This window comes from Schistocerca nitens, chromosome 4 (assembly GCF_023898315.1).
Source record: "Schistocerca nitens isolate TAMUIC-IGC-003100 chromosome 4, iqSchNite1.1, whole genome shotgun sequence".
Classification (NCBI taxonomy): domain Eukaryota; kingdom Metazoa; phylum Arthropoda; class Insecta; order Orthoptera; family Acrididae; genus Schistocerca; species Schistocerca nitens.
Genome location: NC_064617.1, coordinates 529,554,092 through 529,579,968, shown reverse-complemented (window position 1 = coordinate 529,579,968; position 25,877 = coordinate 529,554,092). Strand labels below are relative to the sequence as shown.

The following is a 25,877-nucleotide window of genomic DNA, read 5'->3' as shown; positions in this document are numbered from 1 at the left end:
ATAACATTAAGGAATAAGTTTGCAGAAAATATGCTAAGATGTGTTGAAATTGAGATTCTGGCAATGGAAGAAGTTATAGAAGGGATTAGTAATTGTAAATTGTAGAAATTAGACTAGGCATTGTAATGTATTTTATATGTTCAGTGTAACAGGTAAACAAGATGAAAAATTTAGAAGATAAATACAAGCCATTTGAAAGTAAGCTTTATATCAGTTTTCTTGTCTGTGATGTTATAAATGTATGAGTAAATAGAGCATTCCATGGCTCAATATGCATAATAATAATATCTCAAAGGTATTAATGTACTTATTGAAATAGAATGTATTTTTTACTTGAATGGCAACTGACGTTGATATAAAAGTAAAGAACTTTATGCTTGGTTTTGTGGACTTTTTGGGGCTGCTGCCGCAAAATATTAGCATACTACAGTTTTTTTATCTTTTTTAACTGTGCATCTTGCCAACAGCTTTATATTTTATTCTCGTCCATGATGGTATCCTAAGTAAAACTTGTAATTTGTTTTCTAGACCTCTGTGATGGTAAAGCCAAGTAGTGTTGGTTCATTGAATGCAAAGAAACCACTTAAAGGACTGGTTCGTTTAAAGAGCTCTACTGGAAATGACTCGGTTGCTAACCAAGGAAGCAAATCATTTGTTGGGACTGTGAGCTCAGAAAAATCAAAATGTGATGAGAAACCTCCATCTTCAAGCAACAAGAATGAAACACAGGCAAAATCTGTTCCAAATGGGCTGTCATTATTGGGATCATATTCTGGGAGTGATAGTGACAGTTCTTAGCCACTGACATGTCATTATAGTGAAATTCGACTATTCTGTACAATCTTGTTTTTGTATATTTTATAATAAATGAAAATGATTGTAATATAATTTTACAATTAAGTGAATTGTCTGTCAATACTTGACAGACTATTGTAATATAATTGTATACAGTTATGAGGGAAGTGTGTTTATATGTTGAAATATATTTGTTTTCTGCCTCACGTATTCTCAAAATTCCATTTCAGAGTAGAACTTCCTTCCCTTCTTTGTAGACTTCATGGATATCACCTCTCTCTCTCTCTCTCTCTCTCTCTCTCTGTGTGTGTGTGTCCATCTCCTCTCCACCCCCTCCCTCCCCTCCCCTCCCCTCCCTTCCCATCCTGTCCCCTCTCTCTCACCTCTTTTTACCTCCCATCTCCCCTTCTTTCCTCCTTCCTCCTCCCCTCCCTCTTTCCCTTTGCCCTCATTCTCCTCCCCTCCCCTACTCCCCTCCTTCCTCCTCCCCACCCTTCATTCCCTGTAGGTAAAAACAATGAATTTAATTTATATATTATTCTGCATATTAAATAAGTATCACCTATCTCTAGAACAAGTTTTACACAAAATGAAGCCAATAATGTTCACACTAATAATATTATCATGGAATACATGTGGCATGTGGAATAAATGTGGCATTATCATTGGGATTTGTTTGGACAGAATAATCCCTTCACAGGCCCAACAAGCTACACTTTCTGATTTCACCTGGACAAGAATACTATCTCCATTATTAGAGAGTAGCATGAACCATGGACCTTGCCGGTGGGGAGGATACAGATAGCCGTACCATAGGTGCAGCCACTACGGAGGGGTATCTGTTGAGAGGCCAGACAAATGTATGGAAGGTTGCATCAAACCAGTCTCTTGACTGAAGAATACAACAACAACAGCATTTGTCATGACAGGTCAGAGAAAGAAAGTGGTACTATATTATTAATTAACTGGAGGAGGATACACGGAAAGGTACCAGTACTGCTTGTAAACATTAATAATGCCCACATGGTACTAAGGACAGAAACCACGATGAAACAAGATGGTAATAGCAATAAAATTCTAAGTTCCATTTGGGATGTTTGTGATAAAGATAGGTTGAACGCTGGTGGTAGAGACTTGCTTATAGCCAAAAATATGATGATATGTAGAAGTTAGTACAGATGCTGAATGTGAAATAAGTAGGGTGAAAATAAATGTTACACATGGATCAGATGTCATTATTAGATACTTTTTTAGAGCCCCTCTCTCAGGAGCAGTAGTGGCAGAACATTTGAGAGGAAGCTTGGAGAATATTTTTTGGAATTTACATAGTGTGAGGTGGAGTTTTCAATGTACTGTTTATTGATTGGGAGATTCACATGCCTAAGGTAGAGTGTAGGGACAGGGAATCACGTTAAATTATTCTAATGTCTTATCTGACAGTTGCTTTGAGCAGTTAATCAGAGAACTGACTCGTGTAAATAACATATTAGATCTGGTTACTAACAAGTCCGAACGTTTTGACCCCATGTAGAACAGGAAATCATTGATCATAAGGACATTACAGCATCACAGAATAAAGTTGTAATTAGGAGTATAAAGAGATGTAGGAAGACATTTCTGATTAGTGAGAGTGACAAGAAACATATTTCAGATTACCTGGATTCAAGTGTAATGGATACAGTATGCTTAAAACTCGTAATCTATAATCCCCCATTAAACAAACATGGAAAACACTGTCATGAGAGGAACTGCATTAAAATTCTATAAAACAAACTTTTACACAGACAAAACCACCATCAACATTTATCAACACAGTAAATGAAAATTATGCAATATGACTTGTGAGCTGTAACATAACTGAACTCTGATTAAATACAGTTAACCAGGAAGACTGGAGCCACAGTGCTCATAAACTCTTGAGACAATCAACATGCCTTAGGCTAGTAATTCCAAATGTTTTCTGAATCATGGCCACAACCTTTTTGGATAATAACCAAGTTCACCCAGCACTTCGGTGCAGCAAGCAAGTGTTATCTGGGTTCACAACCCCAAACAGACATCCTTAAAACATTGGATCATTCGATAGTAGCCACTGCTGTTGAAGATATGCAGCAAGGAAACAAGGATGTCCCGAGTATGGAAGTGATGTCCTCTGGCCAGTAGCCTCATAGAGTGTTATTACAGGTTTAAAGCTGGAGGCAGAAGGACTCTTGCTGTTGTCACCCCACAACAGACAACTTCCTTTGGGATGCACCATTGTCGCACTGGCCCCAGCACTACTGCCCAGAGGTGCATGTGTGAGCTTGAATCCATCGCAACAGTGATGACTTCTGAGCGCACCCTCCCCCACCAAAACTGAAAGTTGGGGTGCTGGATGTAGCTGAAAGAACTCACATGTGCACATTAGTAACACATGGCAACCGCTCTTCTCACAATTTACACTAAAAAAATAAAAAAAATAAAAATACACATGATTTAATACTTAACTCAAAAGAAATTTTAAAACAATCATACCTTTTTTACTTGGGCTTAACCCAAATATTACCCAGCTACTAAAAGTTTGGAAGGAATTCGTATTACCAACGTCAGGTTTGTAAAAAAACAGTAGCACTAGAGTCACCAAATAATAATATTTACTGAGGTGCATTCTCTTCAAGATATTGTTTAACCCAATGATGTATGTGTGTTCATCTGCATCTACATGATTACTCTGCAGCTTATAGTAAGTGCCTGGCAGAGGGTTCATCAAACCACTTTCCAGCTTCTCTATTGTTCCACTCTCCAATGGCGCGGGGGAAAAATGAGCGCTTAAATCTTTCTTTGGGAACTCTGGTTTGCCTTATTTTATTACGATGATCTTTCCCTATGTATGTGGGCACCAACAAAATGTTTTCTCAGCCAGAGAGGAAAGTGGGTGATTGAAATTTCATGCGAAGATTCTGCCACAACAGAAAATGCATATGATTTAATGATTGCCATCCCATTTCCCATATCATGTCCATAGCACTCTCTCCCCTCTTTTATAGCAATACAAAACAAGCTGCATTTCCAGAACATTTCCGATGTCCTCTGTCAGTCCCATCTGACGCAGATCCCACACCGCCCAGCAATACTCCGGAAGAGGGCAGACAAGCATGGTGTAAGCAGTCTCTTTACGATACCTGTTGCACTTTCTAAGTGTTCTACCAATAAATCACAGTCTTTGGTTTGCTTTACCCACAACATTACCTGTGTGATCATTCCAGTTTAAGTTATTTGTAATTGTAATTCCTGAGTATTCATTTGAATTTACAGCCTTTAGAATTGTGCAATTTATCATGTAATCAGAATTTAATGGACTTCTTTTAGTACTCATGTGGATGACTTAACACTTTTCATTGTCTCGTAGAATCAATTGTCACTTTTTGCACCATGCATACATCTTGTCTAAATCATTCTGCAATTGATTTTGATCACCTAATGACTTCACAAGATGGTAAACGACAGCACTACCTGCAAACAATTTAAGAGGGCTGCTCAGATTGTCGGTCATGTAGATCAGGAACAGCATTGGACCTATAACACTTCCTTGGGAAATGACAGATATTACATCTGTTTTACTTGATTACTTTCCATGAGTTACTAAAACTGTGACCTTTCTGATAGGAACTCACAAATCCTGTTGCACAACTGAGGCAATGCTCCATAGGTACACAATTTATTCAGAGGGCACGTGTGAGGAACAGTGTCAACAGCTTTTTGGAAATCTGACAATAGTGAGTCAATTCGACATCCCCCAGTGATAGCACACATTACTTTGTGGAAATAAAGAGGTAGTTGTTTTTAATAAGAACAATATTTTCTGAATCCATGCTGACCATCAGTAAATCGTTTTCTTCATCATGTTCAAACACAGTATATGTTCCCAAATGCTACTGCACATTGACGTCAGTGAAATGTGACTGTAATTCAGTGGACCACTCTTGTTTCCTTTCATAGGTATTGGTGTGACTTGTGCAACTTTCCAGCCTTTAGGTATGGATTTTTCGAGCAGTGAGCAGTTATATGTGATTGCTAAGTACAGCACTGTTGTACTCTGACCAGTGGAGAATCCTGACCAGAGGCCTTGCCTTTATTAAGTGATTTAAGCTGCTTTGCTACACCGAGGATATTTGCTTCTAAATTACTCATGTTTGCAGTTGTTCTAGATTTGAATTCTGGAATATTAGTACTTCATCTTTAGTGAAGGAGTTTCAGAAAGCTGTGTGTAATAATTCTGCTTTTGTGGCACCATCATCAGTGACATAAACATTATTATTGCGCAGTGAAGGTATTGTGTCTTTCCAATGGTGTGCTTTACATATGACCAGGATTTCTTTGGGTTTTCTGCCAGATTTCGATACAGAGCTACATTGTGGAAGCTATTAAAAGCATTTTGCATTGAATTTAGGGCTTAATTTCAAGCTCCAATCTTGGGGATTTTGCACTCTTTTAAATTTGGCATGCTTTTTACATTACTTCTGCAACAGCATTCTGACCCATTTTGTGTACCTTGGAGGTCAGTACTGTTTCCATCAAATTATTTGGTATATATCTCTCAATTGCCATCGATATTATGTCTTTGAATTCAAACCAAATCTAGTCTACGCTTCATAGTCAGATTGGAAGGAGTAGAGACTGCCTCTTAGAAAGGTGTCAAGCAAATTTTTGTCTGCATTGTTAAATAGATGCACTTTGCATTTATTTTTGTTGGGTTTTGTATGTTATAATATTCAGTCTCACTACAACAACCTTGTAGTCACTAATCCCTGTATCCATCATGATGCTCTCTTTTTCCTCATGATGCTAAGAGGTCAAGTATGTTTTCACAACCATTTACCTTTGAGTGGGCTCTTAAGCTAATTTTTCAAATTAATTTTCTGAGTAAGCATTCAGAACAATTTCAGATGATATTTTATGCCTACCATTGACTTTAAACATGTATTTTTGACAACATATTAAGGGTAGATTGAAGTCACCTCCAACTATAATTGGATGAGTGGTGTACCTATTTGAAATAAGACTCAAGTTTTGTTTGAACTGTTTGGCAACTGTATCCTCAGTCAGGTGCCTAGAGAAAGAAACAAATTATCCTGAAAATTGTTTTGCTTGTGGGGTTCCTTACCAAAACGGTCAGTGGCGCCACACAGCATAGAATCTGAGTAGGCTCCAAAAACTGGGGAAGAGCTTTCCCATAATCTCGTCTGCACCATGGCTTACCGCACCAAATGTTCTTACCCAAACCTGATCCCCTGATTTCACATAAATTGGTCATCTCCCAGCATTATAACACCACTAATCCTTTCATGAGCTACCTTTAGATTGTTTCAGGCAGGCTTCCAGCTCGTATAGATCTAAGCAGCATCCACTTCTACTGGGAGCAGGTCATTAAGTGAGCATAAATTGGCAAGCAGAGATTCGGGTTTAAAAGCAAACATAAGACTAGCAGGTGCTGCGTTGTAAGCTTCATGTACTGTGGTATTAAAGGTATATTCCAACCATGACAAGGAACTACCTATCATGTGTGATGGCTATGATGGAATGCAATCAAGGTTGCTTGCAAATTGAATTAACCTGTTGCGCAGAACAAGGGTTCAGTTAATATGGTGTAGTAGTGCTGTGAGCCACTCCCATTTCAAAACAAAAGTTGTGAAAGGCGTCAGATTTGAATGCCTATACAATATTGGAAAGTACGGCATGGCCCAAAGGTCCAAATATCCCTCACAGATACCTAATTGACATTAGAGATGTAACATTGCAAGTAGGGAGTGAACAGCAAAGCATATAAACACATCTGCACACACAAAGATGTACTGTTTACCCTCTATAGAGCACGGGAATGGACCCATGTAATCCACATATAATTTCTGCATAGTCTCATCAACTGTATCAGAAGACAAAATCCTTTGTCACGTATTTAACACAGGTTTGCTAATACCACAGATTTTACACTCCAGCAATAGTTACCTAATCTGTTTGCCCATCCTCTTCCAAATTAAATTCCTTGTTATTTTCCTTCATCCATGGTTTGAAAACATACAAATGACAGCCCATCTGTTTCATGATAATACTTGAACCCTAAAAAAATTAAATCAACCAACAGCACAAACTTTTCACCTCGATTCCCACAACTCACACAATACAACACATTTCCCTTAAAACAATATGGCTTAACTACCTCTGCTGTCCTTATACTTTCCTTAAAATAGCTTGCCTCAGATTTTATCCTGCTGTACTGCAATATCTTTAAAGAGCAACTAAGAATAGTACAGCTGTATTTAAGTAATGGTTCTGATGATCCAGGCAGTCTTGTTCAAGGTGTTCACCAGACTTCTAGTTGAACATCCAAACCAAACGGTGAGCCACAGCATTTTCAGTGCCATGAATATGCCTAACTTGAAATTGAAATAAGTACTGCTACTCTAGAAATTTGCCCTATTTGCCTTGGTTTTGCCAACACCAAACTGGGGGGCTTGGTTGTTGGTTTCTAAGAGAAATGGGTGATCTTCCAACTAAGTTTAAATTTCGCAAAGTTGAACAAAAGTACCAGTGCCTCAGCTTCCATGGAGAAAGGCCATGCAAGATAAAATGTAATAGGCTGTCTCCCAACCATCCCTTCCTGCAAAAGGACGGCCACAATCCCCAACGTGGAGGCACCTGTTTGCATAATAAATTCTTTGCTAAAATCAGTGGCCAATGCAGGGATGCTCGCTAGAGTTTACGTTAAAGCTACAAAGGGCACTTCTTGGGATGGATCCCACTTGAATTTTCTTCCTTTCTTCAAAAGATAATTTAAAGATACTACTGGTTGTGCAAAATCAGGAATGAATTTAGGGAAAAAATTTATCATCCAAATATAATGAACCACCACTTTTACATTGTACAGTGTGTGATAAGAATAAATAGCCCTTGTCCACTGATCAATTCTAACACCGTTATTAGTAACAATATTACCTAAGAATGAGATTTTGGCTTAACTGTAAATCCAGTCCTATGCAACCTCAGAAGTGCCTCCCTAATGTGGCCTATGTATTTCTGAAAGGTCTCACTGAAGATCACCAAATCATTAAAATAATTATTCCCACAGTCAGATTTAATATCAGAAAAAATTCTGTCCAATAGACTGGACAGTATGGCTGCCCCTGTAAACAACCTGAATAGGACTCTGTTACATTTTTACAGTGTCAATCTGTTGCAAAGACCACGCTTGCTTAGACTCCTCAGGTAGCAGAATTTGATAATAGGCTTGGTTGAGATCAAAAGTGGGAAAGACCTTTGCTCTTTGAACCATGAGTAGCCTGAGTGCAAATCAGAAAAGGGTATAGATTGAAGAACTACTTTACCTGTTCACTGCCCATTAGTTAACAACCGGCCGGCCGAAGTGGCCGTGCGGTTAAAGGCGCTGCAGTCTGGAACCGCAAGACCGCTACGGTCGCAGGTTCGAATCCTGCCTCGGGCATGGATGTTTGTGATGTCCTTAGGTTAGTTAGGTTTAACTAGTTCTAAGTTCTAGGGGACTAATGACCTCAGCAGTTGAGTCCCATAGTGCTCAGAGCCATTTGAACCATTTGAAAGTTAACAACCAGTTTCACCCCACCCTGTAGCTTAGATGCTAAGAATATAGGAGAGGAGTATGGGGATTTGTATGGCCTAATAATTCCCTCACATAACATCTCATCCATAGTCACCATTGACTCTTTCATTCTGGATGGTGGCAATCTGTATGGGCGATGTCTTACAGTTATGTTTTCCGTTTATTCAATTTTATATGTATGATTGTCCCCATGTGGGCACCAGAAATGCAGTGTGTCATATGTCCATACAGCTTAGAGTCACCATAAATTATCAGTTTTACCTTCTTGCACTTGAAACCAGTTGCAGAAGTAACTCTTGCCTGGATATCTTGGATTCACACACCTTTTCCTCCTTTGCGATGTGTGTCAGCCTAAAACATTATGTAAAAAGCCAGCTGCTACTCAATGATCTCAAATTCTTCTTCTTTGCAATACATATGTTAAACTCCTGTTACAATGTGTGCGTTTCATTTAACAGTTGCTTACAACTTCAAGCCTACAGCAGTAGCTCTTACAACATCTCGCGTACATCAGAGCTGTCAAGCAATGACCGACTTCATTTCCTAGACACAGTAACAACAATGTCCCCAACACTTGGGGTTCCATGGAGCAGGGTGTATCTCCTAGGATAATTACTCACAGCAGCAAGTGCTGCAACACGTTGAATATCATCATCTACCATCCTGTTTTGCAGATATGCTGTATTTAACCCAGCACAAAGTACATGCACAAAGATTACCAAAAAATCCTTTTACTGGAGGCAGATCACAAATGTCTACAAAAATAACAAGAAAATTCCTTTTAAAAATTGCAGACATAATTCGTTGGATTGAAAGATCAAGGTATAGCACATTACTTTAACCCAAACCACCGTCCTACACTTGACAGTGTGTTACATCGCTTTCAAATTGCATTTCAATTTTATTACATCAAACAATGGAAAAATCCAGGATGGAATGTAACAGTAGTATAAAAAGTATCTTTGCTACTCACCATATAGTATGGATGCTGAGTCGCAGGTAGGCACAACAAAAAGACTGTCAGAAAATGAGATTTCGGCCAACAAGGCCTTTGTCAAAACTACACGCACACACACACATGCAAATGCACATGCGACTCTCTCAGACACATAACCACAGTCTCTGTCTTCAGTGGCCAGAGAATGTGATCATGTGTGTGTGAGCTGCATTTCTTTGTGTGTGTGTGTGTGTGTGTGAGGGAGAGAGAGAGAGAGAGAGAGAGAGAGAGAGAGTGAGAGTATCCCAAAAGCTCATTTTCTGACATTCTCTTTGTTGTGCCTATCTGTGGCTCAGCAACTCCATTGTCACAACTTTCTTGGCTAATAAAAGAATCCAAGCTACACTAATTTGTCCATTGTGGGCTTGACATAGTTTTTAGACATTATTAGTCCTGTAGTTATTAGAGATTCAGATCTGATGGTATTTTGTCACACGAGAAAGTTTGACTGAAAAGTGAATAGATGTTTCCACCTCAAAAATAATTGCGGACTGAGATTTGTTGGAAGAACTTTCAGGAAATGTAGTTCACTCACGAAGGAGGTAGATTACAAAACTGTAACGAAACCCTTGTTCAACCACTAACTGAATATTTCTCATCAGTCTGGAATCTGTACCAGATAGAATTGATAGAATAAATAGAGGAGATCCAAAGAAGTGCAGTTCATTTCATTACAGGTTCATTAAGTAGGCACAATAGTGTCTTGAAGATCCTCTGCCTATTCCAGTAGCAGACACTACAAAAGAGGCATTCTGCATCATGGTGTGGTTTCCTGTTACAGTTCTGAGGTAATCATTCCTGGAGTAGTCAGCGAATATATTGTTTCCTCGTACAAATGTCTCACAAAAGACAATGAAAGATATATTAGAAAGATTTGAGCTCACACTCTGCCAAAAATTGTAAGGCTGCTCGAGGAGTGTATATGTTGATGTAGATGTTGACCAAGTGTTCCAGTATTTCCTTCCAGTCATTGAATTATGAAATTTTTCTCTAGACAACATTGTTAGCAAACAATATGATAGTGCTGTTGCCCCTGTCTGATAAATAATTTGAGTAAAAAGGAAGGGTAGGTCACGTAGACCCCAAGGTGAGAGGAATCCACATATTGTGATGATGAGGAAAGGCAAATATTTTCCTACCTTCTTAACCTTCATCAAGTTATCCCTCTCTTCTCCCTCAGAAAGGAAGTATTAGGCCTGAAATGCACAGGTTTATCAATTGTACTTTTATATGTGTATATCAGCAGTATTACACATTTCGCTCCTGAATTAAGTACTGGCCAACAGTTCTATCCCAAAATTAATTAGTTTTCTCAGTTGAATTTTGCTTTGATATAAATAATTTGTATGTATTGAAAACATTAAAGGCACTATGACACTTCCTTCAGTTATTCCTGGTGTTTGTTTCATTAATGTAGAACATCTGCCTTCCAGTATAATGTAGGCCCTACCATGTTTTATTAGCCAAAGCTGAACCAAATGCATATCTCTCAAGATATTACATATGGCTTTTATCTTGCTTATTATGCAACAGTGTGGTACACTGCTGAACCCAAAAATCTAAGAAGATTAAATTAATCTGTTTACCTGCATCCACTGTTTGCAAGATACTATGTATGAATACAACAAGCTGTTTCATGAGTTGAAATTCCAGGATGGAATAATGACAATATTATGAAAAGGAAAGTTGCTATTCACCATATGGTGGAGATGCTGAGTCACAGGTAGGCACAACAAAAAGACTGTCAAACCAAACTTTTGACTAAACAGGCCTTCATCAGAACAGACAAAACACACACACACACACACACACACACACACACACACATGACCACAGTCTCTGGCTACCAAGACCAGAGAAGCACATGATGTCAAAAGCAAACTGCATGGTGGGGGTAAGGAAGGGGCTGTGGCAGAGATCAGGAGGGATAGCAGGGTAGGGGTGGGGGACTGTAAAGTTCCGCTTGAGGGAGCATGCAGGGACGAGGTGGAGAGAGTAGAGCAGCTTGGTGTAGCTGGGAGGTTAGTGGGAGAGGTGGGGATGCAGCAGAAAAGGAGAGAAGTGAAAAATCTGTGGGTGCGTTAGTGAAATAAAGGGCTGTGTAGTGCTGGAATGGGAACAGGATAGGGATAGGTGGCTAAAGGACAGTGACTACAAAGGTTGAGGCCAGGAATGTTATGGTAATGTAGGATATATTGTGGGAAGAGTCCCACCTGTGAAATGTAGAAAAGCTGATGTTGGTGTGAAGAAACCAGGTGTCACAGGCTTTGAAGCAGTCATTGAAATGAAGAATGTTGTGTTGGGTAGTATGCTCAGCAACTGGGTGGTCCAACTGTTTCTTGGCATCAAAGGCAGGACTAACTGTGAAGCTGGCCGGGGTGGCCGAGCGGTTCTAGGCGCTACAGTCTGGAACCGCGTGACCGCTAGTGTCGCAGGTTCGAATCCTGCCTCAGGCATGGATGTGTGTGAAGTCCTTAGGTTAGTTAGGTTTAAGTAGTTCTACGTTCTAGGGACTGATGACCTCAGAAGTTAAGACCCATAGTGCTCAGAGCCATTTGAACCATTTTTTGAACTAATTGTGAAACAAGTCATGTTATCTACAGTCTAAGCTGCAACTACAGTGCTGCATTCTACATGGGTATGACAACCAACAAGCTGTCTGTCTGCACGAATGGCCGCCGACAAACTGTGGCTAAACAGCTGGACCACCCAGTTGCTTAGCACACTGACCAACACAACGTTCTTCATGTCAGTGACTGCTTCATGATTGTCGTCTGGATCCTTTGCACCAACACCAGCTTTTCTGAATTGTGTGGGTGGGACTCTCCCAATGATATATCCTACATTCATGTAATCCTCCTGGCCCCATCATTTATAGTGATTGTTCTTTACCCACCTACCCCCTTTCCTGTTCCGATTCCAGCACTACACAGTCCTCTATTCCACTAACACACCCACAGTCTTTTTACTTCTCTCCTTTTGTGCTACCCCCTCCCTTCCCTCCTTGCACTCCGTCTAACCTCCTGACTGCATCTAGGTACCCTACCCTCTCTCCAGCTTATCCATGTATTCTTCCAGAAGCAGCACTTTACCGTCCCCCACCCCTACCCTGCTATTCCTCCCCCTCCCCGCCCCAGCCTCCTCTGTACCCCCACTACCTAGTTTGCTTCTCCCATCATGCGCTGCTGCTCACAGTCTGACCTTGGCAGCCAGGGACTGTGTGTGTGTGTGTGTGTGTGTGTGTGTGTGTGTGTGTTCGATGAAGGTCTGATTGGTCAAAATCTTTGTTTGACAACCTTTCTGATGTGTCTATGTTGGGAATGTCATAACTTTTGAGCTTAGAATGTGCTCTAGGACCAAACAACTCACAGATATTAGTGACAATGGAATGTAATAATTATGTGCACCAATTCTTTCAACTGTTATACTCAGAAGCAGCTCTTTTCTTGTTTTACACATGTATTCACTGGATGAGGGTTCCTTGATGAAAGGAGCTAATTTTGCTATGTGCCCAATACAAAATCTAAGGAATTGAATCCTATCAGGGTCTGATGTCTTACTTGTTTTGAGTATTCTTAATTGTTTTTCAGTACTATGGGTGCTTACATTGGTATATCTCACTTTTTAGTGTGTTTGGTTGTCATACATCATACATGAATACCTTTTTAAGTACATAATTTAATATCTTGACATTCTTCTTCTGAGGTTCTTGGGTGTACTGCTGATTTCAGTCATTGAAGGTCCATGATATTTCTGTGAATAATTGTTTTGACATCATCAGGTGCAGCTGGAATGGTTATTTGACAAATATCGTAGACCTTCAATGGCTGAATACAGCAGCACAACCAAGAACCTTGGAACCAGTGTATACACCAGAAAGCCTCAGACCACATAGCTTGGCATTCTGTATGCAATCTTCAGTTTCAGCATAGAATGATTCATGAGAAACTGAATGGAAACTGTCCATCCAACACATCTTTTGTTGTTGTAGTCCATCTGCCCTCAGTCTCCACTAGTCCATGGCCTATACCCTCCTCTGCCACATTTTCAGCCCCTTTTCTGTTCATCAACCCTCATATTTCTCGCTCACCACAATTTGATTCTCAGCTCTTACTTTAAGTCAAGTTAATAGACATCATCATCATTACAATCAACAACAGAAGTAGCAACAACAACAACTTTACAGCAACTGCATTCTCCATTCTCCACTGTACAACCTTCAATTTTTATAATGATTTTTACATGAAAAATCTCTACCTCATTACTTTAAGTCAGAACTGGTAATATACATGATTGTACTTTCATTTCAGTCATACTGGAAGCTTGGTTTTCAAAACCCCTATTCAGTTTTCCAAAAGTTTTTCAGATCACTTCAACTCAATGGTTTATTTCTTTTCTTCTCCTTCCAGTCTTTGTCTTCACCTGTCATAAATATAGAACTGGTTCTATGGCTTTCTTGTTAATTTATACAAATTTCTTTTTCAGTATGTTGATTATATGAGGGCTGCTCAAAAAGTATCCAACTTATTTTTTATTGTTGAAACCAACAACGGCATCAGCACATGCACGATCTTTATGTTTGTAGGCATATCTAGTGTGCATGCCTGATTTTTTATCCCCATGATTGCAATGCTGGCCTGCCATTGATACGTGAACATGTGAAAGTGGTAGTCATCAGATTTTGTTTTGCGGGAAAAATGGCAGAAAACGTTGAACAATGTTGCTGCATCAGATTTTATTTTAAACTTGGCAGTTCTCAAGTTCAAACAATCTGGGAGATTTGACAAGTGTTTGGGAATGAAGCAATGGATACTACACAGATAAAAGATTGGGACAACTGCTTCAAAGGTGGCCACTGAGCAGTGAAGAGAGAAGCATGTTCAGGGAGGCCCTCAATATCCACAAGTGAGGTTATCATTGATTACCTTAGGATCTGTTGATGAAGGATGGATGAATCATGATCGTAGAACTTACAGAACGGTTTATAATTAATATTGGACCCATTCATTCCATTCCAATGGAACTTTTGGACATCAAGAAGATCTCAGCAAAATTTGTGCCAAAATTGTTAACAACTGAGCAGGAACTACTTCATTTGGAAATCACACAGTGCATGCTGGTACTGTGAACAGTAATCCCAGTTTTCTTAACACAGTGATCACTGTTGATGAGTCCTGGGTTTATGGGTGCAGCCCAGACCTAAAGTTCCAGTAATCACAGTAGAAGCATCCATCAACCCCACAAACTGAGCGAGGTGGCACAGTGGTTAGCACACTGGACTCATATTCAGGAGGGTGACGGTTCAAACCCATGTTTGGCCTTCCTGACTTAGCTTTTCTATGATTTCCCTACATTTCTTCTGGCAAATGCTGGGATGGTTCCTTTGAAAGGGCACTGCTGACTTCCTTTCCCATCCTTCCCTAATACAATGATGCCAATAACCTTGCTGTTTGGTCTCCTCCCCTGAATCAACCAACCAGCCTCACAACCTGGGAAGCGAGGCAGGTCTGCAGCAATGTGAAATTCATGCTGACCATGTAAGGTGCCAGGATTTGGGCACTTACACATTAGCTTACCAACATTAGTATTAATAATAAAGGGGCTGGCAAGGGCATCAGATCATGACTTTATTCAATTATGATGAATATGAGGTCCTCTCGAGTAATATTCTCTGCATGTCTGCATGATTGAATCACTAACTTAAAGCGTTGGTGAAAAGTGTCGGGAGTTGAGAATTCTGGAATATGAAGTCTGCAGGTGGCCTTAGCTTGCCGGGCCGCCGTGGCTGGCAGGTAGCGTCACCGGAAACTCGGGACAATACGGCACTTTTGTGGATAGCCCAACATCCAGAGCAAGCTGTGCTGGGCAAACCGTGGTGAAGACAGGAATTCCGTTTGCCTAGGGGCGATATGACTTACTCGAACATTGGGTAGAATCTCAGAAATGGCGTTGGAGGGGTTTTGGCAAAGTTAGAGTGTTCGACATTGGTCGAAACTGAGTATTCTTCTGCCACGTTTTCGTACGCATGGTAGACAGAAGAATTGTGGAAATGGAGGACTTTGCCTTCAGCCATCAAGTGATACAGACTAGGAGACGGGGTCTTGGCCATCGTGTTCGAAGGGAGGTATACGGTCTGTATCGCAGCATTGCACCAATGTGTGTTCCATGCAGAGTTCTGCACATAGAGCTCTTTGTGTGCTCAGAAGCGAGATTTTCACCAATGCTTAACCACTTCCAAAAACTTATATAGTATTCTTGATCTTGTAGTTATCCTTATGGGGTGCCGAGTATTCATCAACGTAGCTGCCAGTAATTGGGGCACATAATTGCAAATTAGTCGATGTGCCATTCTCAGCAGTGTATGGGTGGTCAAAAAATTCACAGTTTTGTAATTTTTGTTAATTATGGGAAGTATCAAAATCAAATGCCAGTATTACAATTGAATTATCAACTTCATTGTAGCTAGCATTTAACCTGTCCCAGTAAGCTTTACATATACCCTAGTCACTGCATAGCTTGCCCAGATGGGAAGGAAAGAAGGTTTGCGATCTTCCATGTAAGCGATTGGCAAATAAACCTACACATGGCGACCTTGCCAGGCTTGTTCATAAATAGGCATTTTTTGTGACATAGTCAGATTTTCTAAATTTTTGTTAAAGGTGACCCTAATTTCAGCTATCAGTTGTGGTGATGGAAACTCTTGCTACTGAATAAGGCAGAAGGTTTGACACAGCAATTGTGCGATATAAGATAAATAATTTCTTGTGTTGCTGAATCGTTGTGATTTTTGTTTTATTTATTGTTTTTGTTTTTCAGGATATTTAATACAGCATGTAGTTTGTATGTTCTTGTATATGTATTGACGTGAGAGAGTAACCTATGACTATGTTGAAATATTGATGAGATGGTGACACAGAAATCGTGCTTGTAAGGCGCTTCCTATAGTGTGCATAAATGTAGTTTTCGCGAAATGGTCGAAATTTTTTTTTTTCTCTTCTTCTTGTCTTTTGCAGTAAGTTTTATTTGAATTATTTTGTGATTTGATTTGTTTTTTGTGTGCTGCATTTTTGTGTAGTTAATTGTTATTTTGGGGGTAATAATCGTTAGTACATGAGGACTCGTAGCAAAGCCAAGGCGGGAGAGTGAACACAGGCTAGTGAGAGAAATATGGAAGGCCATAGTGAGGAAAATGGAATGCTGGTAGCCACAGAAGTTCATGAGGTTCCGTTTGAGCATGAGAAAATGCAGGCAGAATGATCCAACACAGTTAACTTGGGTAGCAGAGGTTATGAAACTTCCTGGCAGATTAAAACTGTGTGCCGGACCGAGACTCGAACTCAGGACCTTTGCCTTTCTCAGGCAAGCACTCTACTGACTGAGCTACCCAAGCACAACTCACACCCCATCCTCACAGCTTTACTTCCACCAGTACCTCATCTCCTACCTTCCAAACTTTACAGAAGCTCTCCTGCGAACCTTGCAGAACTAGCACTCCTGAAAGAAAGGATATTGCGGAGACATGGCTTAGCCACAGCCTGGGGGACGTTTCCAGAATGAGATTTTCACTCTGTAGTGGAGTGTGCGCTGATATGAAACTTCCTGGCAGATTAAAACTGTGTGCCGGACTGAGACTCAAACTCGGGACCTTTGCCTTTCGCGGGCAAGCTGTGAGGACGGGGTGTGAGTCGTGCTTGGGTAGCTCAGTCGGTAGAGCGCTTGCCCACGAAAGGCAAAGGTCCCGAATTCAAGTCTCAGTCCGGCACACTGTTTTAATCTGCCAGGAAGTTTCATATCAGCGCACACTCTGCTGCAGAGTGAAAATCTCATTCCAGCAGAGGTTATGGTTATACTAATGGTGAAGGAGACAACTCTGAATCGGAAGTTGAATTCGAGTACCGTGGTAGTAAAATTAATTTGAACCAGCAGGAGAATTATAGTCCGATACCATTCAGACGTTGCTACCATGGGCCTCCGGCATTTGGGGCAAGTCGGGCTAGCGCTCTAAGAAGACCAACCGGACATGAATCTAACCATAACAATCACCGGGTAGAGAAAGCTACGCACTCACAGAGACCGTGAAGTCCTGGAGGAACTGTAACGATAGATGAATGGTTGCTCACACAATTGAAAAGGAAGATGGATGAAAACAAGAATGATATTGAGGTAAAATTTAGACACACAAAGCAGAAAGACCGATGATAAATTAGGTAGAATGTGTACAGATTTGAAAACAAAAATGCTTTCCTTCGTGCAGGAAATCAAGAAAGAATTAGACAAAGTTAAAAAAGATGCAGTTCTGGTGAGATGAGATGCACGCGGTGTGAAACAGATTGCCCAAGAGGCTCGTTTGCAAAGATGATGAACTCCATCAGAAAAAAGGAACTGACTAAACTGAAACATCATCTGGACAAACTGGTGAAAGTTGCAGGAAAGTCATTACAAATTAATGTCGAGGAAGTAGTTGAAGAGAGAGTGGCACAGATGGAAAAGTCCATTGGCGAAAGGGTCATGCAGATCGTGCAGCAAGAACGCGAAAATCTGTGCGTGCAGATAACTGGGGACACGGTGCAATCACAAGAGAGTGCAGGAAGTGTAACACTGCTAACTAGGGACATAGAGTTTCTGAACGGTGGCAGTCCAAGTAGCATGGGACATAACCAGTCAGGTACTCCCACTTATGAACCAAGTCCCGTTCAAGCAGCTAGACAGGTCGTGATGGGCAAAGATACGGTGGTCCTCATGGTTGCAGAGCCGTGGTCAGTACAAAGCAGCCATGAGAACTGTTTACCTCTGCAACAGTGCAACTTGCAGAATGGAGATTCTGGTAGCACAGAAACACAAAACAATACGAACAGAGAAGACAGTACACTGCCGACACATTACAGTATACAGCAGGGTCATGGAAATGAACGTGCTCCAAGATACGAGGAGCAGTTCGACCATGAAAAGTACTTAAGCCTACGAAGATTCCAACACTGTCGAGAGGAGAATAATGTTATGCACCCACAGACTTTCATTTCCCAGTTCACAGAAGCACTGCCACCACATTGGCCAGCATGGAAACAGATCGACTTCATATGTGCACATTTAGAAGCGTTAGTGGCAGAAATGATGTTTAAATGTGGGAAGTCTTGTGAATTGATCGAAGAATTTTGGTCAGTATTTCTCAATCAATAGTGGTCACAAAGTAATCAGACCAGAATAAAACACAAAATGATGTTGGCTAAAGACATGGAAACTGCAGGCTTCAAAAGTGCAGTGAAATTCTTTGTCCAGATGGTCAAGAAGAATCAATTCCTAGACAACCCGTATACGAATACTGAGATTATCTGTATCTGCTACATGAAGCTGCTGATACGTTACCAACAAAATCTGATAGGTAAATGTGGAGATGATGTGGAGGGCTTCAGAAATATACTGAAAGAAGTTGAATTTGAGCTGAATGAGGAGCTGGCATGTAACCATAAGAGAGATAGAGAAACGAGAGTCATGTCACAAAATTTCAATGCACAAGCAAAAAAAAATTGAGTGAACCAATGGCATAGTAGTAACAGCTGGCAAGCACGTAACGGTCAACAGGAAGCAAAAGCAAATAACGGTAATAAATGGAAGAAAGAAAAGTGGGGTAACAACCAGCTGTGGTTGCAAGGACTCTCACAACCTAACTTTGCATCCCACAAAAGACGAGAAAACAATCTACAGACTATAGATATTAGGGGGCCCCACCCTGGGCATGAACAGATAGAAGAAGTGCATGAACAGCTATGACTAGCCGATGTTGCAGGGATGATGGCACAAAAACCTGCACCACATGTCAGAAACTGCCACAGCTACATGCTCCAGTATGAGGATATTAGGGAATTGCTCTTAGAGGAGAGGGAGGAAGGTGTTACACGAGATCTGCATCCCGTCATTAAGATTAAACTAGGTGACATAACAGCTGAGGCTATACCAGACAGTGGGAACCAAATTTCAGTGATCTCAGAAACCCTATTTGATAGATGCAACATGTTGAAACCTCTGACACTAAAGGTCCAGAAGATTAAAATCCGAGGTGCAGTCAGAGGGAAACCCACTGATATTAAGCATCAGACAAGACTGCAGTTTAGTTGTGAGGAGTATGTACTACACAGAAATTTTTTCATCGTTCCACACCTCACGGCTCAAATAATCATTGGGATTGATTTTATGACTCAACACAAGGCGATAATCAGTATGGGCCTAGGCACACTGATGTTAGGAGGAAATGGCAAAACGTGCATTAGGTTCACAGAACAAATGAGGAAAGGTGAACTACCAGTGGATTGTCTGAATCTAAAGATTACTGGAGTCCAGAGTCAGGCTGTGCGACCGCAGTCTGCACAGAGCCAATTACAAATGAGCTGTCAGGACAGAGGCGAAACACTGACAGAAATCCATAAGGCAATACAAGCAAAAGTGGCGGTACTGGAAGACAGCTGCTGCAGAGAGAATAGAATTAGAGACAGTGCTAAGACGAAATGTGGAGGTATTTCTTCCAAAACCGGGAGCCATAACAAGGCTTCAGTATAGGTTTAGAGTAATGATGCATGTTCCCTTCTGTGTACCTACCTATCCCACACTGCTGGTATATCAGGTGGCGCTCAAACTTCAAGAAATGCTAAGAGACGGAGTAATACAAGAGGCTACTTCCACGAACAACAGCCCCTTGCATGTAGCAGAGAAAAATAATAGAAAAATCTGCCTGGTCCTAGACTCTTGTCAAATTAACACCATAATCAATTCCCGAAACGGATAGACCAGAGATGCTAAAAGAGCTCTTGCAAAAGTTCGACGGTGTATCAATATTTTCTTCGATCGTCTTGCACAGTAGTTTGTGGCAAATAGAGTTGGTGCCAGAGTGTTGCAAATATACAGCCTTTCTTGCATTCAGCCATTGTTACTAGTTCTGACATTTACCTTTAGGGCTAAATGTATCTTCATCTGCATTCATTCGTGGTCTGGGAACAATACTGAATGACATGTTGATGGAGTGCATCACATGCTATGTAGATGACATTTTTACAGGGGAAAGTTCCTGGGGACAGCACAACGAGGTGTTAGGGATGTTGCTGGACAAACTGTGCAAGCGTGACATCACAGCAAACATCGAGAAATCGTGTGTTGGAACCAAGGAAGTGGACTTCCTAGGGCACGTTATTTCGACACAAGGGATCACCCCCCCCAACCCCGAGAAATTGGAAGCAATAGCCCAATTGGCTGCTCCAAACTCTCGGAAGAGTTTACGTAGGTTCCTCAGAGTAATTAGCTTTTTTAAACGATTCATACATGTAGAGAAGTTAGCCACACCCCGGCTCTGTGCACTGACAGGGAAGAACAGCCTTTTGTGTGTGGTGAGGTAGCCGATGGGGAATTTAGGAGTCTGAGGCTGCTATTCTCGCCCACCCCAATCTTGAACAGGACTTCTGCATGGCTACTGACTCCATGAAGATGGGTATCGGAGTCATGATCTTTCAAGACTTTGAGCAGGATGATCGGAGGATACACAAAACCATAGCTTTTGGAAGTTGTGTGCTCAGCCAGAGCGAGCAGAACTATTCTGTAACAGAACTGGAAGCTTTGGTGATAGTTTGGGGATTCCAAAAATTTTGGTACTTCTTGTTTAGCTGTAGAACCCATGTATATGTGGACCATCAAGCACAGCAAAGCTCACGCATGGTCATCTGGCCCGGTGGACTTTATTGTTACAAGAATTTAACTTTACAACCATTTATGTACCAGGGTCATCAAACATCATTGCTAACATGTTGTCACAATTGCCATTTGGTGGAAATGACACCTTGCTACAGGAGAGAGATGATGAACCATTTTCCCTCTGCTACATGAAGAACTATGTGGCTGTTTCAATGAAAGATATTCAGGAAGAACAGGATAAGGATCCGCACCTGTTGACAATCAAACAAAAATACCAAGATAAGACACAAGTAGAGATTAGGCACTGCTACTTCATGCGCAATAGTGTGCTTTTCTATCAGAGGAACATCGACAGCTCCCTGTGGGTAATATGTGTGCCAGAACAGCTGATCAACAAGGTCACCTGGTACATGCATTTTAGCTACGCCCACTTCGGTGCTCGGAAGTGTTTCTTGAAGTTGCGGAGCGTATGCCACTTCCAGAACATGGAGAAAAGAATATGGGTGGTGCTGCGTTACTGTAAGGTTTTCCAGAAAGGGAAAACAAGCACGGTCACCATGCAGGCACCAAGGTATCCAATTGTCCCTACAAAGCTATGAGAGACCGCAGTGTTGGACTTAATGGGCCCCCTAAACAGTAAAGTAGAGGCTACTGCTACATACTGGTAGCAATTGAGCTGAAGTTGAAGTATGTAGCGCTGACACCTTTGAAAAGGGCTACGGGTCTCAGTGTCAATCAAGCTTTGTGGCAAGATTTTTTAAAGCAAGTTGGGCATGTTGACCGGATTATATCTGACAATGGTCCTCAGTAAAGGTCAGAACAGTGGCAGGCAACCCTTCAGGAATACAATATCAAGCCTATTTACATCTCTCGGTACAAACCAAGTTGTAACCACGCCAAGTGAATGATAAAGAATTTGAGTCGATGTGCCGCATGTACTGTTCGAGACGACATGAAACATGGGACAGCTTTCTTAAAGACTTTGAGGAGGTCATCAATGAAATGCATCCTAGCACCACACTTCTTCCCCCGGTGACAGTGCTTAAGAACACCTACCTGCTGGACAGAATTCGGGAGCTTGTAGGTTTTCCCCCACACCCAAGATTAAGACACAGGGAGATTGTACACCAGGCGTTGCAAAACATTCAAGTGGCTACACACTCATGTAAGGTGAGATCGGACAAGTCAGCAGTAGTGAGGACATTTTAAGTCAATGACAAAGTGTTGGTAAAATCTCACTGCTTGTCTAATAAACAGAAGAAAGTGTGCAAAAAGTTCTTTGCTCTGTATCATGGCCCTGTGCGGGTGTGACAAATTTCCCATCCCAATGCCGTGGAGCTAGAGAGCCTAAAAACTGGAAAGTCCTTGGGAGTGCACCATATCATGCATGTGAAGCCCTATGTGGGATAGGAGGAGACCATGTTGTTCTGTTTTTGTAAATAATGTTAGTGTTAGTTAGATGTTAGAATTTTTATTGTTGTGGTATGTTCTTGTGTGTATGTTGTTGTTTGGTAAATAAGGGGTACATTTGGGCAAACATGACTTACAGTTCTGCCCATAAGAAGTCAGTAATTTGTGGTTCAAGTGACATTATAGTCATCAGTAAATGTGCAGAATCTTGGGCAAACAATGGAGAAATTAGTGGTTACAGTAAAGCAGAAAAATGACTAGGTAGCTGAATCTGTGGCGGACATCTTGATGAGTGAGCTCATAGAAAAAGATGAGAAAAACGCAAACAGCATTGGTTCAGTGGGTTACCAAACAGATTTTTCATGAAGCCATAGTGAGTTTTTTTTATGCATTTGGTACCTACCAGCAGAGTCAGCGTGACTTGCAAAATTATCTGAAGAAGTTCATCATCAGGGTGACGTGAACTGGGGAAGTATGTGTTGAGAGGGCTCTGTGAAGTTGCAAGAGTGGTGTTTTATTAGTGGTTGCGAGAGCGGAGAACAACCCTAAAGAAGGGTACAGGAAGCTAAGTAAGGTAGAATAGTCTTATGGAAAATTGCAAAGGACCCATGACATGACGTGGTGTTGCATAGAAAGAAAGTTCTGAACATTTGGGCTTTTGAAAATAAACAGTGTGTGTCAGCAGAGAAAAGTAGTCTAAATAAAGTAAATATTGTACGGTTAATGGCTCTTTATGTTCATCAGGTCCAACCAGGCACAATTACAGAAACAAATTTATATGAAACCACATTGGCTTCCAGTTGAGGAGGAAGGAGAACTAAATCACAGAAAAAGATTTTGATGTAAGAGCAAGGAAAAAAGGGTAACAATCACGATTGACAAGAAATCAGAATAACTAAAATACTAATCAAGGAATCAGCACAAGCGAGAGCTGGTGTTCATGCTTGATTATTTTTGTTCACAGGAGGACCTTGGCGACATATCTTCATGTGTACGAAGATCCTATATACCGTCATTCCTCTTTCTGCATATTAATAATAATTTTGCATGTTTAAATAAAATGTATGTATGAAATATATTTTTAACTGTTCAGGTACTGAACAACATACAAACAACATACTGATAACATACTACAGACATGAGACACCTAAAAAAAAGCTTTTTTATTTACAATTTTGTAAAAAAAGAAAAAAAAATGCATGTTCATTCAATTACATCTGTATATTGATTAATTATGATGTCTGTTAAGTTAGAAGAATCAGATAGCTTTAGGCCATTCCTGTAGACTTAGTTCACCCATATTGTGAAGTCAAAAGGGTGCCATTTAGGTTAAGACAAGGTAAAATAAATCTGTGTTGTATGTACCGATTGTAGATGAGGTGTGACTACCAAAGGGGGCACAGTATGCTGAGAAGCACTAATGATGCAATAGCTGTGAGCACACACATCCTTTGACCTAATGGAAAGCTGAATGGCAAACAGACCAAGGGCAGTGCCAGACTGCAGTCAGCAGCTGTGTGGCACCGAGACCAGTTCTGCTGAACGACACTGCCCATACAGGTACACACGAGTGCTGGGTGCTCTATGGAGATGCGGCTGCCAGGTTCCTATTGTTCGGTTGTGGCAACAGCGTCCAATATCAGCTAACAAGCGGTCAACAACTTGTAATCTGGTTAGAAGGACACACGCAGATAACCCGAGTTGGAGCCAACTGCAGGGAAAGTTACATGGTTGCACTTGGTAGGAACAGTTGCATAGATCCACCTCTCGTCTCCAGCTATTATCAGATCAGGCTGACTCCTTAATTATAGCGGTACTGTGAAGACCGGACTTAAGAAGAGGAGGTCTCTGCAGGATTGGAGACTTCCAGAAGAGTTAGAAATAGGGAATAAAGAAGGCGAGGTGCCACTATAGAGTCAGTCAAGAAGACGATGAATAATTAATCGTTACCGTAAGATGAGGATGCAAGATGTATGAGGGCACCAAAAGAGAAATGGTAACCGTAGCTTTTCGCCTATGACCCCTGCAATTTGTCCCAGCTAAGCCAGAGCGCACAAGATAGCCGATAAATGCCACTGATGCTATGCCCGACAAATACGTTACCCTGCACGGATGAGCACAACACGCCGCCGAATGTCAACGCTGGAGGTGCATGCCACTTACGTGCATCAGGTGTAGATGACACGGATGATGCTCCATAACCTCACAAATGCCCGTAAAGGCAGTAGCTCTCTGCTAGATCGAGCAACTCCTACATCAACAAACTGCAGCATCCCATAGACAAATCATTGCCACTCACTTCCCGTAAATGAACTAGTGCCATTGCTTCTCCTGTGCAAAACCCCAAGAACAGTCAGTGTCACTCCTCTGAAGAACTCACTCAGCAGAGACAAACTGTCCTTTTTTGTATAAAAAAAAAATTGTGAGCCAAAGTTCAGAACAATCATAAAGGGCTTGCATTGAATTTTAATTGATATTAAATTTGTATAACCAGTCACTATTGAATCTTAGCGGTTGATGTAATGTCATTTCTGTTCATTTAGATTTTCTTTTTACATGCATACTTGTTCTATTATACAGCTCTGGTGGAAATTAATGTTTGATTCTTTTTTGTGTATTATATATTCATGTGTTCATATTTAATGTTCTGTTTTGATGATATTTTTGTGATATTTTTGTACAACTAGGCTAAGGCACACTTTTATACATTGTTGCCATACTACTGCTTGCAAATTAACAAGAAGTAGGGTAAATGAAGTGACCACAATAGCCATTAGTTGTCTTGTTTAAGCCAACTGTGTAGGGACAGTGATCATTGATAAAGTTTTTCATAACTAAATAATTATACTAATGAAGAATAAGGGCACATTTGTTTAGTTTCTTTTTGATATTAATATCGGACAGCAAAATAGTTTATCAAGACAGGGAATTTACTTCCAGTTTGAGTAGTACTGCTAATTTGCTTAAAATATTAATTTCATAACAGTTTCACATTATTTATTCAATTTTAATTTGTAGCTGCAACTTCAATATTGGGCCTAGAGCCGTATTTTATTTGTAAAATCATTAATAAAAGTATGGCAACTTGCTAACACCAATTTTATAATTAATATGATTTTTTAATGTTTTGTGGAATGTATCTGTTGATTGTGGTGATTAGAGATTCTCTCGGGGGGTACATCATCGTATCCCAAGGGTAGGTGAGACATGTTGCTAGCGTACAGATCGAAGTATTATCACACTGAGACTCTATTGCTGTTGTTCCATACAGGCTAAGCATTAGTGAATTTGTAAGACAGCACAAAAACAAGCTCCCTTCAAGCAGTGTTGGTAAAACTAATGACATTCAGTCCTGCTTTTCATAGATTCCTAAGTAATATCATGTCTCAC

At 40.7% G+C, this 25,877-nt stretch overlaps 1 protein-coding gene across 1 annotated transcript in view; it reads left to right on the top strand.

Moving 5' to 3' along the window:
- The window catches only part of LOC126251660 (splicing factor YJU2), a 68,513-nt gene extending 67,512 nt beyond the window's left edge, over positions 1-1,001 (top strand). Inside the window, exon 7 of the mRNA XM_049952231.1 lies at positions 529-1,001. Within this exon, the coding sequence (XP_049808188.1) occupies positions 529-798 (270 nt within the window). The 3' untranslated portion in view covers positions 799-1,001. The remainder of the gene's footprint in view (positions 1-528) is intronic.
- The last annotated feature ends 24,876 nt before the right edge of the window (positions 1,002-25,877 follow it).